This window comes from Balaenoptera ricei, chromosome 16 (assembly GCF_028023285.1).
Source record: "Balaenoptera ricei isolate mBalRic1 chromosome 16, mBalRic1.hap2, whole genome shotgun sequence".
In the NCBI taxonomy this organism is placed as follows: domain Eukaryota; kingdom Metazoa; phylum Chordata; class Mammalia; order Artiodactyla; family Balaenopteridae; genus Balaenoptera; species Balaenoptera ricei.
In genome coordinates, this window is record NC_082654.1 from 30,187,292 (window position 1) to 30,203,743 (window position 16,452).

General features: G+C 39.5%; 1 protein-coding gene across 3 annotated transcripts in view; it reads left to right on the forward strand.

The window, feature by feature from the left end:
- Nucleotides 1–16,452, forward strand: part of HPSE2 (heparanase 2 (inactive)) — a 614,901-nt gene that overhangs the window by 573,630 nt on the left and 24,819 nt on the right. For all 3 annotated transcript variants that reach the window (XM_059899970.1, XM_059899972.1, XM_059899971.1), the window contains exon 10: nt 13,944–14,089. In XM_059899970.1, the coding sequence (XP_059755953.1) occupies nt 13,944–14,089 (146 nt within the window). The remainder of the gene's footprint in view (nt 1–13,943; nt 14,090–16,452) is intronic.

Here is a 16,452-nt window from a genome sequence, read left to right on the forward strand (position 1 = left end):
ATTGGCTAGTTGTTTGAATTATGTCTTATCTACCTTGGGCCATGCTTTCCCCATCATTCATCCTTTCTAGAATATATTCAGATAACATACATACAAGCACAGGCATTCATAGAAGATGATTATTAATAGTAATATCAGCTGATATTTCTCTGTGTCTGTTACTCACCAGGCACTGGGCCTTTGCATTCATTATGTTAATCCTCACAACATCTTCAGAGGTAGGCACAAGTGTTATCCTATTTTACAGATGACAATCCTGAGGCTTAGAAGGAGAGTAACTTGCCCAAGGTGGTAGTCACACCCAGGAAGTGCTGAAGTTGAACTAGAACCCAAGTCTGACTTCAGTTACTGCCACCCACGTTATAGGTCACAAAAATGATGTCAATGAGGTCTCCTGAGTGAAAACAAACCTCTGTACCAGTAGCCCCCTCACTCTGTGAGGACATTCACCTTGACAAAGCCCTAGCCACTCAAGCCCAGTCTTCACTCACTGCCTCTCAACTTCTGACCAACTCCAGGTGAAAGCTGTAAGTCACACTCGAGAGCCTTCCTTGATTACCCCAGCATGACTTTGCCACCTGTCCTCATTGTGTTTTGAGAAGAGCTGAAGGAATATTCTGGGGCACTAGACACTGGGATGGAAGCTTTCCCTTACTCTACTTCCTGAGTGATAAGCACCAAAAGAAAGAAAACATTCATGGGTAAGAACTGGTTCTACCTTCCAGGACTGGGCCAGGCACTTTCCCAGACCTCGTCTTATTTAAAGTTCATCATGATCAAGCAAGAAAGGTTTTCATGGTTGAGGAACTTGTGGCTTAAAGCAGTTGACTGACTTACAATGAACACAGATAAATGAAATTTAACTGGAATTCCAATCCAGGGTGCCTGACTCCAAAGCTCATGCTTTTCTGCCTCTGCTAGGATCATACACAAGTGTCTGGAAACCCAAAGTAGTCCAGGAAGCCAACACAACTGCAAAAGCAAAGAGTATAATATAAGTTTTCCATGCTTGGAAATAGTTGACTGGAGTGAATGGAAGGAAAGTTCTTAAATGATTCTTAACAAGATCTTAGACGTTCTTACATATCACCATCGAACATAAAATGTTAGGTTTAATGGGATATTATTTACTTCCACTCCACATAAATAAACAAGTATGGGTGTGTCCACACGTGTATTTATGAGATACCCTATGAAGTGTGGGAGGGAGATGCACCAATATTTTCTACTTTCCACACTCTAGGTCAGTGGTTTGCCAAACGAGGAGCCCCAGGGGAGATTTGGCAATGTCTGAACAAATTTTTGGTTATCACAACTAGAGGAAGGCTGTGTACTGGCATCTAGTAATTGTAGGCTAGAGGTGCTGCTATATATCCTGCAACACACAGGACAACCTGCCGCAACAGAGAATCATCACGCCCAGGCTACCAAGAGTGCTGAGGCTGAAAGACCCTGCTCTACATTTTAAGACGAGGGAAATGGTACACTTTCTCCCAGGTTCCTGGCATTGTGGAGAAGGGCTTATTCCTAGCATATCCCCCCTGCATCCTGGGTAAAAAATAACTGTGCCTGGAACCAGGAATCTGTTTAGGAAAAACTCACTGTTTTTTCCTTTACTCTCACACTACTGCCATACTCACAGCAATTCTGACACCGGATGTGTGGATTTTTTTCTCATACCAACCAATTATCTGACACCAGCTGGGTGTCCTACAATTCAATGTAGTTCTGACACTGTCTACCTGGAGTTAGCGTCAGATCCCACAACTTAACGGCTCAGTCTCACAAGACTGCCCCCACTTCAGATGCCAATTACAAGTCTCAGGTTGTCCCTGGTACTTTTGACCGACAACCTGGTATAAATCAGCATTCCTGTGACTTCCTCCTCAGGTTTGATAATTTGCTAGATCAGCTCACAAAACTCAGGGAAACACTTAAGTTTATCAGTTTATTATATGATAAAGATACAGATGAACAGCCAGTTGAAGAGATACATAGGATGAAGTCCAGAAGAGTTCTGTGCATAGGAGCTTCTGTCCCTATGGAGTTGGGGTGCACTACCCTCCAGCACATGGATGCGTTTACCAACCCAGAAGCTCTCCAAACCTCATATTTTGGGGATTTTATGAAGGCTACATCATGTAGGTATTATCAATTATTAACTCAATGTCTAGTTCCTCTCCCCTCTCCAGAGAATGGGGGAGTGGGGCTGAATGTTCCGAACTTCTAAATATGCTTGGTCTTTCTGGTGACCAGCCTCCATCCAGGAGCCCAATAAGAGTAGCCGCATTAGAGCAAAAGATGCTCCTATCACCCAGGAAATTCAAGGGGTTTAGGAACTCTGTGTCAGGAACCAGGGTCAAAGAACTGAGGAACTGAGGGTAGATAATAATAATGTATAACATTACTTCAGAGACTCTCTCAATCAAGGAGAACCCAATGAATTTAGGAAATTTGACAATCCTAGTGAAATCAGATTTCTTATCACTTACTTTTCTGTTTGCTGAATCCCAACTTAAATTGAGATTCTGGCAGCCTGATCCTTTTCTCTTCCCTGCAGTGCTCAATTGATTATCACATTTGTCCCAGGTTAGTTCTTCATATTTCAGGCCTATTCTGGGCCTGCTCGGGCTCTGCTCAGGTCTTCAAAGTGCAGCAAAGAGGGGTACAGGGCATCTTAGGGGGTAGTTCAGCAAGGAGTGTGCTTGCCTGTACCTAATTCAGCCAGTGACGTGTGGCCTGTCTTTTACTAATTCAGAGCATTCAGAGGAGCAGAGAGGATGCGGCTGATTTTTATCTCCAGGCAGCACTAGCTCTGAATTTTTAAGGGAGCTTCAGACTGAATTCTCTAATCAGTGAGATAAGATGTTTGGCTGCGTACTGACATCTTACCCATTTGATCAAGCCAGTAGTTTTAATTCTAGCAATACTTTTGAATCATAGATTCAGAGAACTACAGTAGTGAAATTTATCTACATAATTATAGTATTTTCATTTATTAATTCAACAAACATTTATTAAGCACTGGTGCTGGGGCTATAATTCTGTCACCTCAGTACATTGCTTTATATCTATGTCTATGCCTCAGTATCCTCACCTGTAAAAAGAAAAATAACAGTGCTTCCTCATAGGATTTATTGGTGAATTCAGTGAGATAATACATGTGAAGCACATATTAAGCACTCAAGAAATGTTTGTTGACATTGTTGGAAGAAACATGGACCCTGATCTCACTGAAGTGTCTAGGGGAGAATACACTAGTAAATAGGCAATTAACAAACACTGTGGAAACTGCTGAGGGGGTTACCTCAGTGTTCACAGGATCACATACAAGAGAAACCCTAACCTGGACATGGGGCTTCAGAGAGGTTTCTAAGAGGAAATTTCACTTAGGCCGAAACCCAAAGAATGAGAAGGAGTTGGCTAGGCAGGGCATGGGCGGAAGAAGTACCCTAGACAAAGGGAACGGTATTGCTAAAGGCCCAGAGGTGTGGGAGAATAGGCCTTTCAAGGAACTGGAAGAAGGAAAGGAGTAGTACTCAGAGATAACTACTGTTTTCATTTAGGTGTATATCCTTCAAGTTTAATTGCACAGAGACACTTATTTCCCCTCAAAAATAAGATCACCCTATTTTAGAGTCTATTCTTTTTCTACACACTATAATGAACATCTTTTGACATCATTAAATATGCTTCTAAAATAGAATTTCTAGTAACTGAAAACTATCCATAGTTGGATCCACCACAATTTGCTTATCCAGTAATTTATTTATTGAACATTTAATTGTTTTGAAGCTTTTTCCCCAGTAAAAATAATGCTGTGATGATCATGGAACCAATTAAGATTCTTTGGTCATAAGAAAAAAAGGGAGAGAAGGAATCTAGGGAACTTAAGCAGAGAAGAAATGGGGTTGTTGAAAAGCTGAAGCACCCAGCTTGGAAAGGATAGGATTCAGGGCAATGAAGAATCCAGGTGGCAGCACCAATGAACATTCAGTCCCCTCAAGTTGCCACTCCATAGAGTAAATCCAGTCCAGCCGCTCTTAATATGCTTGGCCATCCCATTCAGTTTCCAGATTCCCTGGAAAGAAAGTCCAACTGGCCTAATATGATCACTTACTCTCCTCAAGGAAGATCAGGGAAACTTGATAAACAGTATACAATCATGGCTGAACCATATCCTAAAAGAAAATCCAGATGCTGTAATCAAAAGGAGGAAGAATTGATATTAAGGCACAAAACCAACAACTACTACAACCATCTTACTGATAAATCTTTGCACATATCTATGATTATTTCTTTGGAATAAGTTACGAGAAGTGGAATTGTTAGGTCAAAGGGTATACAGCAATTTGAGGCTTTTGATGCATATTACCAGGTTATTCTCAAGAAGGATTACTTCTGGCAATTCATCCTTTCTTTTTCTTTTTTTTTATGGTGGTAAAATATATATAACATAGAATTTGCTGATTTAACCATTTTGAAGTATACAATTCAGTGGCATTAAGTACAGTCACAATGTCATGCAACCATCTCCCATGTCTATTCCCAAAATTTTTCATCACTCTGAACCCATTAAGCAATAACTCTCCATTCTCACCTTCCCCCCAGATTCTGGTAGCCTCTATTCTGCTTTCCGTATCATGAATTTACCTATTCTAGATATTTCGTATAAGTGGAACCATACAATATTTGTCCTTTTATGTCTGGTCCTTCACTTAGCATGTTTTCAAGGTTCATCCATGTTGCAGCATGCATCAGAACTTCATTCCTTTCTATGACTAAATAATATTCCATTATATGGATATACCACATTTTGTTTATCCATTCTTCTGTTGATGAACACTTGGGTTGTTTCCACCTTTTGGCTTTTGTGAATAATGTTGTAATGAACATTCACATACAAGTTTCTGTTTGAGTACCTGTTTTAAATTCTTTGGGGTATGTACCTGTATACCTAGGAATGGAATTTCTGTGTTAGGGTAATTCTATGCTTAACTCTTTGAGGAGCTGTCAAACTGTTTTCCACAGTGGCTATACCATTTGGCAAATCATTCTTGATACTAAACTCTGGGAAATGTTTCACTGATATGCTAAACTTCATGACTGGACTATTCAAGATAAGCAAGAATAGTTCAATTGCATTTTTACCAAAAGTAACTCTCATTAAAAGCATGTAGTTTGGCATTTTTATAACAAACTTATCAGTTTTGCCTCAGCCATTTTGAACCCAGACAACATCACCTATCTTGTCTCAATGAGCAGGTGAAGGCAGGCCTGTATAATTCTTTGTGCAAGCTTGTGATTTCCTTCACTTGCAGCATGCCTAGAATTCTGATTTTATATTCAGTGCTTCTGGTGCCCCTTGTATGATGACCTTCTGGGCTGCATTTCTAGGTTGGAGGCTTCCTGATTCTCCATTCCACTCAGTTCTCTGGTTTGGGCATCATCCCCACTGGATTGGGCTAGAAATTTCTCACTACTACTACTGTGCACCACGGAACCCCAGCTGAGCCAGTGCTTCCTCCCACCCTTGCTCAGGTCTGGGATTGATGGGGCTGTGTACAGAAAAACTCTGTAATTTGTTTCAGAACACATTACCTGAAGTCCAGTTGTAGATAAGACTGGCTAAGAGAAGCAAGGGGCAGGGGACCAGACTGGGGGATATGGGTACCTTCAGGCCCTTCTAGTTCCAACTGTTTATTGAGCACCCTTATAGGTGTTCAGGTTCTAGGTGCTATATTAGGCAGCTGTGAGAAAACACAGTCCTATCATCATTGAATTCATAGTCTAGAAAATAAGACACACATGAATCAGAAAATCCTAGTAATAAATGTGTAAATATAAACTGAATCAAGTGTCCTAAGGGAAAGAAATTGTTTTCTGAGGACACATAACAGAAATGTGGTCCAGGAAGACTTCCCTGGAAAAGTGACCCTAGAGTTAACATCTGAGCTAAGAGTTAACAAATTTTGTGTGTGTGTGCACCCACGCATGTTGGGGAGGGGTGTGCGGGATAGGAATGGGAGATAATTAGAGAAACAGGAAGGCCCTGTCCATGGGGGAAGGGATAAAAAAAATCAATGTCCTTCATGGAAGCAACCTAAATGTCCATCGACAGATGAATGGATAAAGAAGATGTGGCACATATATACAATGGAATATTACTCAGCCATAAAAAGAAATGAAATGGAGGTATTTGTAATGAGGTGGATGGAGTTAGAGTCTGTCATACAGAGTGAAGTAAGTCAGAAAGAGAAAAACAAATACAGTATGCTAACACATATATACGGAATCTAAGGGAAAAAAAAGCCATGAAGAACCTAGTGGCAAGACGGGAATAAAGACACAGACCTACTAGAGAATGGACTTGAGGATATGGGGAGGGGGTGGGGTGAGATGTGACAGGGTGAGAGAGTGTCATGGACATATATACACTACCAAATGTAAAATAGATAGCTAGTGGGAAGCAGCCGCATAGCACAGGGAGATCAGCTCCGTGCTTTGTGACCACCTAGAGGGGTGGGATGGGGAGGGTGGGAGGGAGGGAGATGCAAGAGGGAAGAGATATGGGAACATATTGTATATGTATAACTGATTAACTTTGTTATAAAGCAGAAGCTAACACACCATTGTAAGGCAATTATACTTCAATAAAGATGTTTAAAAAAAAAAAAAAATCAATGTCCTTGAGGATAAAAGGCCAAGTAGAGAAAGGTGGTAAGGGACCAATTCATGGTAGAACCACTGGTTTTAGCCACTGTCTCTAGCCTGCAAGCAATGGGGAGCCATTTGGCAGTTTTAAGTAAGGTGGTCAAAAAATGGATTGGAGGGGATTTCATTCCCTCTAGAGAGGGCAGCAGGGAAAATTGTAGCTTTTAGTATTATTTCCAAAGATGCTTCAGTCACATAGAAACTTTCTAGATCTGCCCTGCAGCTCCCCCTCCGTGGAGGAAGTTGGAGCAGCGGGGTTCTTTCCCTTACGCGTGAGCTCTGGCCCACCGCCACATCTAGAGCAAAACTCCATGGGGATGTTCCACTTCACTTGTTCTTGGCTCTCTAAGGTCAGCTATCTAGATAAAGAGTGGCTACTGGGGTAGCCTCGTGCCTACTAGAGCTATGTTTTTGTGACTTTGGAAGTCAAGCAAGAGGCTCCACGATGGAAAAATATTTGTCATTTGGCTGTCACACTTCAGTGCATGTACACTTCCCAGAAACAGAAAATATTGAGATTAAACAAGTTTAGGCACCTGCAGCAACGCCTATCAGTGCTCAGGAAAACCATGACCTTTGAACCTTGCGAAGTTATCATTTCACTACCATTCAGCCCTGAAAGACCTCCCATCAGTTTCAGGAGGTGAATCTTGATTTGATCATTCATTCAATCAAATATTTACTGAGTACCAATATCTATGTTCACAGGCACCAGATATGCAAAAGTAAGCCCTGATCTCAAGGAGTTTCCTTCCAACCATCCTTAACCTTCCCAACACGTGCACACACACACGTACACACACGAGTTATATTTATGTTTTCAGGGCAACTTAGAGCATAATTGTGTACATACTAGAATACAACTATTTTCATGAGGCTAAAAAACATCTTTCAAGGAATAAAGAGAAGAAGAAGCAACGTTTATTAAATATTTCGATATATCAGGCACTAATAGATATTTCCAGGTGTATTATCTCATTAAATCCCTATAAGGAAACTGAGTTTTATTTTATTTTATTTTAAACGTTTTTTATTTCTTTAATGTTGTATCTGTTTTATTTATTTATTTTTGGCTGCATTGGGTCTTTGTTGCTGTGCGCGGGCTTTCTCTAGTTGTGGCGAGCGGGGGCTACTCTTTTTTTTTTTTTAACATCTTTATTGGAGTATAATTGCTTTACAATGGTGTGTTAGTTTCTGCTTTATAACAAAGTGAATCAGCTATACATATACACACATCCCCATATCTCTTCCCTCTTGCGTCTCCCTCCCTCCCACCCTCCCTATTCTACCCCTCTAGATGGTCACAAAGCACCGAGCTGATCTCCCTGTGCTATGCGGCTGCTTTCCACTAGCTATCAGTTTTACATTTGGTAGTATATATAGTCATGTACCACAATGCTCATTGCAGCTCTGTTTACAATAGCCAGGACATGGAAGCAACCTCAGTGTCCATCGACAGACGAATGGATAAAGAAGGTGTGGCACATATATACAATGGAATATTACTCAGCCATAAAAAGAAACGAAATTGAGTTATTTGTAGCAGGGGCTACTCTTCGTTGCAGTGTTCTCATTGCGGTGGCTTCTCAGCGCAGGCTTCTCTCATTGTGGAGCCCAGGCTCTCGGTGCGTGGGCTTCAGTAGTTGTGGCACATGGGCTCAGTAGTTGTGGCTCACGGGCTCTAGAGCACAGGCTCAGTAGCTGTAGCACACGGGCTTAGTTGCTCTGCGTCACCTGGGATCTTCCCAGACCAGGCAGGCGGATTCTCAACCACTGCGCCACCAGGGAAGCCACGGAAACTGAGATTTAGAGATAATAAATAACTTTCCAGGATTTGAATATATATCTTTCAACTCTAAGCAAATTAATTCTCCACTTTTGTTTCTCTGTGAAGTCTTCCCGGAATCCCTTGGTCATAAATAATTGTTTTGTCTTCTGAATTCCCTAAGTTCTATGAGTGGTTCCCACTTATGTGGTGTTTACTTTAGTCAGCCTAGTTTTACAGAGAATTGCTTACATGTATCTTGACCCCTAGGTTCCTTGAGGACAGGAAGATGTCCTGTTCATCTTAGTATCACTTGGGCTGAGCAGAATATCTGCATGCCACTAATATGTGCTCAGAAAATGCTTGTAGAATGGAAGATGTATTCGCAGGCCTCACATGGGTGGTCAGAGCCTAAGGCCACAACCCAGCACCCCTTCCCACTCCTAGTTCTGTAGTGTAGCACCACGGTTCTCATGGTCATGCAGTGTGGACCACCCAGGCCGCAAGCCCAAGCCCTGATCACATTTCCATCAGCAGCTGCCCCTTGCCACCTTTCCAGCCTAGTGGTGCACACTCCAAAGCTGCAGTCCACTCCCAGGAAGCCAGACTCCAGGTTGAGGTCCACGCAGGTTCTGGCAACAAGACTCCTTCCCTGACCATACACCTCGCCCAGACTGGGTCACATGTATGATACTATACAGTCTCATAGATTTCTCCATTACCATTAGTTCTGTTGAAATTAATTTATATTCTTGATAAGAATATAAACTTCATGATGGCAAGAACTGTATTTGTCTTATTCACCACTATGTTCCTAATGCCTAGCATGAAGCCTTAAACATAGTACACATTCCATAATTGAATTCTAGCACCTCCTATAAGCCAGGCACTCTACTAGGCATGGGCTTTAGGAATGAGTTATTAGTCTTAGACCTTGAGGAACACATGGTTCAGTGATTAATCCAGTAAATTCTGCAACCCTCTGTCAGTTTCTTTCTTTTTTCCCATTTATTTTGGTTGAACTTACTCTATATACTGCGTTTTCCAGCTTTCAGACCACAATTGACTTTCTGACAAATACTAAAGAAAAAGAAAAGATTTAAAACCTCTGTCTTTTTAGTGTCATCTGTTATTAGTTTTCCCTCTCCTACTAATAAATGGACTCTATTTTTCTTCAACCTCTTCTCATGTCTGATACACTTAAAGAATGTTTGTTTGGGTCTCTCTTTGTCCCTTGAAAATTGCAATGCATTCCTTGCTTTGGATTTTTTTATTGTTGACATGAAAAGCTATTATATTTGCCTTCTTTCTTTATGACTGTTATTGTTTGAAAAGTTCTCTTTCTATTGCATCTTTCATGCACTGTCTTTTTGTTGTTGTTGATGTTGTTAGATATATATGTGCATTCTTTATTTTTTTCCTATCTCATCTATGCATAAAGATAATTTTTTCTGCATTTTCATGTCATTGCCTTAAGAGATATTCAGGAATTATTCCATTTGTTTAATTTTATTTGTGATTATATAAATGGCACATATTCATAGCAAAATAAAAGAAAGGAGAAAGGGAGGGAGGAAGGAAATATAATTTGATTCTGCTGGTTTACATGAGGGACAGATAAGGACAGTGAGAGAGGGAAAGTGGAGTTTTTTTTAAAAAGAGGTAGGCTAAATAGAGAACTGAGAAAAGAATAAGGGTGAGAGAGGAGTCTGAAAGTGGTGCACGGAGCTAAGTAAAGGTGCAAATTTCACATTCGCTTTGGCTTTAACCTACCGTCAACTGACTTACCAACCCAAATCCTAGATTCCCCTGAGGGGAATCTACATTCTACTTTGATTAAAGACTTAACTATGAAAGAAAAAACTCTAAAAGTTTTAAAAGAAAGCATAAAATATCTTTATGAACTAGACATGAGGAAGGACTTCTTAAACAACACAAAAAGAAATAGATATTTTATGCCCACTAGATTGGCAAAAATTAAGAAGTCTGAAAATAACAGGTGTTAGCAAGGATGTGGATCACAGGGAACTCATACAGACACTGCTGGAGGAAGTGTAAGTTGGAATAATTGGAATCACTTTGGAAAACAGTTTGGCATTATCCTGTAAACCTGAATATTTTTATACCTGCGTGTAACCCAGCAATTCCAGTACTACAGTTTGTACTATAGAACCGTGCTTCTCTAACTTTGACAAGCAGCCGAATCACCTAGAGAGCCACACAATTTGGGGGCCTCACCCCTGGAGATTCTGATTCAGTACATCTAGGATAAAGTCCGTGAATTTGCATTCCTAAGAAGCACCAGGTGATGAGGCACTGCTGGTTTCCAATCACAATTGGAGTAATGCTTCTCCAGATTTCTTCACCTGGGTCTTAGGAAACAGGAACAAGAATGTTCAAAGACACATTGTTCATAATAGCAAAAATCTGGACACAACTCAAATATCTATCAGCGAATAATGGATAAATAAATTGTAGTATTTTTACACAATGGAGTATCATACAATATTGAAAATGAATAAACTGTAAGTACACGCAACTACCTGGATGAATCGTTGAAGCATAATGTTAAGTGAAAAAGGTAAGTCAAAGAAAACTACATACAGCGTGATACCACTTTTATAAAGCTAACAAATTAAATAATATATTGCTTAGGAGCAAATATATATATATGGATAAAACTAAACTATGAAGGAAGGGAATGAAAAACATAAAAATGAGAAAAGGAAGACTCACATAACTAAATGCAACAGTGTGGGTATTATGGTAGCTTTTAAGATGGATGGTGGGTTTTCATATGCTTCAGAACTGTCATTAAGTTACATATATTCTCCTGTATATGGAAAACATATACATAAGAACTTGAAGCTATATTTAAAGAAAATTCTCACGGGTTGAAGGAAGGGCTTAGTCTTTCTGATTAAAAGTAGTCCCCAAATACAGGCAAATTAATGCAGAAACTCAAATTGACACAGTCCTTGTAAAAATTCAAATATCAAGGATAAAACATGACTCCTATAAGCATCCTCGCAGGACACAAAAGATAGAAAACAAACAGGCTAACCAAACATAGAAAAGAATTCATGCGAGCTTCAAACTTCTCTGCAACAACTGCTGCAAAAAAATAATTTCAGAATTTATTTGGAAAAATAAATGAATATGACTAATTAAGGAACATCTGAACAAAGAAAGGAGAATTATAATGAAATGAACTTGAATCTCTAGATATTAAATGCTAACTATAATAATGAAAATGATGTGAAACTGATTTTTTAAAAATAGAGAGTTCAGTGGAAGAGAATAGAAAATCCAGACACAGAATTATATATAACATTTCTTATCAGTATATGTATCATGATATACATATCATAAACTATTATATATGACATATGCATATATTTATATATGTTACATATAACATGATTTTAAATATATGTTATATAATACACATATATATGTTATATAATATTATATATCATTTATATTATATATCACAATGTATATTATATTGTATATATGTGTGTATGTATTATATATCTGTATATGTATATATAGTATATATGTATTATAATATATATACACATTATACCATATCATATATTGTATAATATATACAATATACATTATAATACAATATAGTATATACAGTATATTATATATTAGATAATGACAGACATGATAATGTATAATATTATATAATATAAACATTTATATTTCATATGTATAAATTTTAGTTTGTGATAAAGATGTGTTTAGGGATAGGTTATTCACTATATGATGCTACAACAACTAGTAGATAATTTAGACAATAGTAAAGTTAGTACCATACACCAAAATATTTTTCAGTGAATTAGAAGTTTAAATTTTTAAATGATAATATAAAAAGAACTAGAAAAAATATCAGTGAAGATTGATCTTACCCTTGTGTGAGGAAGGACTTTCTAAGAATAAAAGAAAAGGAAGAAATCAAAAGAAAAAGATTGATATATTTTTCTATAAAAATTTTTGAAATTCTTCATGTCAAAAAAATCATTAAAAGTGATAAAAAGCAAACTACAAATTTGGACAGAATATTTGTTTCATAAATATTCCAAAGGATTCTTACCACTAATATTAAAAGATATGTTACAAATCAATGAGAAAAAGGTGGACATCCCATTGCAAATACTGTGACTGTGATAATCTCTTCACAAAGATTACTTCAAATCAAAGACAGAAATTGTAGTCAAGTAAGAGCAATGAATTTTTTTTTATCTATATGATTGACAATAATGAAATATTTGCCATTTTAAATATAAGGAAACCATATTTAACAGCCATCCTAAGTCCACTTAAAGTTAATTAAGGTAAATGGGCAAGGCTTAGTGCTCAGAGCAGATTTGGAGCTATTCTGGCGACAAATGAGCTCTGGGACTTTGTTCTGATTTATTCAATTCACCAGACATTTTTAAGCAGCTGATGTTATAGATGACCACAAAAGGGAAAAAAAAAAAAAAAAAGATTATTAAAAGATGAAGGCTGAGAAGACATGATTGATGTCTTTAAGATCTTGAATAGCATGCCTGCACTGGAGAGTATGTTCACTGAATTCCAGAAATGGGGGGAGGGGGGAAGCTCCTAAACAAATTAGGAGGCCCTATTTACATGGTGAGTTATAAACACTGAAGTCATTACCCCATAATAGGATTTAAGAGCAAATACAAAATATGTTTTGTATCCAATATAAAAATAAAACATGATAATAGCAAATACAGTAGAAATTAAGGTGGTGGTAAATAGGCATTTGTAAGTTCAAACACCTGTGTGGATTACAGATTGAGTATTTATTAATCAGTTACAAATGGACACTGGAATGTTTAAAAGCACCACATTGTTTTTAGTTTAGAATTATTGAGGATGACCAAGAATTAGCACCATGGTTTGCAGACATTCTTCTGTTTGTATTTTCGCCTCTGGAATCAGGACTCTGGTCTCCTGTCTGGAGGAACTTCATCCTCCTCCCACCACATTAAGAGTGACAATATTTGGAGGATGATATGTTGGATTCTCACATTGGTGGCAATCCTAAAGATTGGAAATCTTCCATTCTATAACGAAACAGAAGTCATAAACCAGTATGAAAGTAAAGTCATAGGAAAAGAAAGTTGAAAATTCAAGGCCCAGCTGGTTGGTCTTTTATATGTGAAAAACTGATTCATTTGCTTTGTATGCCACTCGGGGTTCACCCCACTGACATTTCCTCATTTGGCCAGTTGCAAAGGCCACTTTAGATAATGCCCACTTCATTATGAACCGAAGATGAGCGCTTCATTGGGGTGACCATACTTACAGGGTTAGGGCCTCGCTGGTCCTGATTCACCATACTCCTGGTAAGAAGTGGATTCTGGCCTGCGTGTTTGTATGTTTACTCAGAACACCCGAATGTGTGTCTATCTCTGACTCTCTGCCTCTCTATTCTCCTCAGGACTACTGGCTCTCTCTCCTTTACAAGCGCCTGATTGGCCCCAAAGTCTTGGCTGTGCATGTGGCTGGGCTCCAGCGGAAGCCACGGCCAGGCCGAGTGATCCGGGACAAACTAAGGATTTATGCTCACTGCACAAACCACCACAAGTAAGTCTGCAGAGAGAGGGCACAGAAAGCCACCCCTGGGGAGCTTCAGGCCCCTTTGAGAATTTCATACATGGGACCCCTTCAAGACTTATTGAAAACCACTTCTGGATTCACTTTACCTGCTCTTCGCAGGTTTCAAATGATTTCTGATAAACAGCTTTTTCTCCAAGTAAACCCCCTTTCTCACACTTAGAGGATTTATTCATAAAATGTTCATAAAAATACATGCCATTTGTTCATTTACTTCTTCATCCAACAAATTTTTACTGAGCATTTTCTCTCAGCCAGTTGATGTAATGTCCAGGAGGCTTATTTGTATGCCTATGCCTGAACCAAGGCTAGAGATATAAAATCTGTTCCTAAGATACACCAGGCGAGCTTGAGGAAATAAGTCTACATCTCTAAGATGCATTTTCGAGAGCTATACCACTAGAAACCTAACCATATACCAGCGCATCCCAAGCTGAGAGTGCCCAAAAGTAGTCAGGCCAGCTTTAGAGCTATTTCAGTATTTGGAAAACCTTTTCAGCTATTTTAAAGGTTAAATAAAATCTAGGCTTCCTTTTTTTAGGGGGCCGGACTTTAAACAATCAGCACGGTAACAGGTATGATTATCCTCTTTTTCATCTGAAGCTCTGGTTGTCAGAGTTGTCTTTTAAAAAATAGGAAAAATAATTAGTAAATAAATAAAGTTTGGCAGATAAAATATTTTAAAACGTGAGGTTCATAAGGTAAAAACTTAAAACTGAGCCTAAAGCAAAACCCATCAGACCAAATATGACTTTCTTACATCACTTTCTATTTAAGGAACAGAGTAGGCAGCTCTGGAAGTAAGAACTTTTCTCTTCCTGCAGAGAAACCTTGTGTGGAGTGGGAGTGAGGGAGAAGGAAGCAAGTGCCTCCAGCCAGATCTTCATTCCTGTGAGCCTGTCAGGAGCTGATCACGGGTAGTGGAGGCACAAAGAGCTCCAGTGGTCAGGTTACAACAGACGCTCCTTCCCCTTCCTTGATGACAGAGGAGCCAAGCCAGTTAATTTATCATGATAAGATTTTTCAAAGAATCACTCTGAGCATAGCGGGGTCAGGGACCAGTTGTCTTGTCTGTAGATACAAGTGCCTATTGTGGATGAGCGGAGGCTGGTTTGGGCAGAGGCCAGAGGCTTTCAACGTCCCTTTTGCTCAACAGGAAGCTCAATCCAATACCTGACAGAGAGTGACTGCTTTATGGCCTTGGCTGGAGTTATCTGATCACCACACAAGGAAACATTGTATTCCTTGTCTCCACCCTGGCCTTGAGGTAACCACCCAAAAGGTGGACCCCCAGCTTCAAGAGAGAAAAATTACTCTTGGCACCTTTTGTCTCTTTTGGGAAGCACATCAGTATGTGCCCTTTATACTACAGGTCTGAGGACACAGGGGAAAATGTCAGTAGCCAAGCCATGGGCTTAGCAGAATTTGAGGGTCTTCACAGAGGTCTCCTCACATTGTTTCATCCCAGTGTTCATCCTGACGTTCTTTGACATTCTTGTGGGAAGTTGTCACTAATATTCTGAATATACCATGCCCTCAGGGCCAGTGCCTCATGCATTTTTGTATTCTTGGTGTCCAATAGAGTGACTGGCCTGAGGAAGGTCTCAGTGAATGTTTGATGAATGGGCGAGTGAATGAATGCAGGAATAGGGCATCAAGACATCACTGATGATTTACAGTTCTAGCTCTCTTTCCCTTTGCTGTTACCACACTGGCCAGAAGGAAGGGGTGTAGTGGAATGGTTAAGAATTCTGCCATTCACTAGTATCAAATCATTCATTGCATTCAATATTCTCTCTCCATCACCAGGTCTCCTCTGCTTTCTATGGGAAGTCACTCCAGAACCTCTCTGGGGAAACGGTGCCACTGTGCTTCTGTCAGTTCCATCCCTCTTTCTCCCTGTTACATAAAAGAAAGAAATGATTTTACTAATCTATTCCACAGATGACCTTAGTGGTTACTGGAGTGAAGGTCTTTTTGTTCCTATTAGAGAAGAAAGCCCACAGTGGATACGCTGAGCTGGCTGAGTTTGCAGATCTTCTCCATGTCAGTGGGTGTCCGGTGCCTTAGATAGGTGGGCACAAAGATAGAAGTGTCTCTGCTCCTTCTCTGTGGGAAGCCACGTGCCCTGTCTGTGCCCCCTCATCCTCCACAACAGTCACGAGGGAGCACTCCTGGTTCACTTAGTTTATTTGTGGCCTAAGAGGCCAAGGTCACAGAAATGTCCCAGAGTGGTCATATTAGCTTCACGCTGTCCAGTCTTGACCAATACTCTGAAAATATATATCCTTGGTCAGAACAGGGAACTGGGTGAAAAAGTATAAGTTTACCAG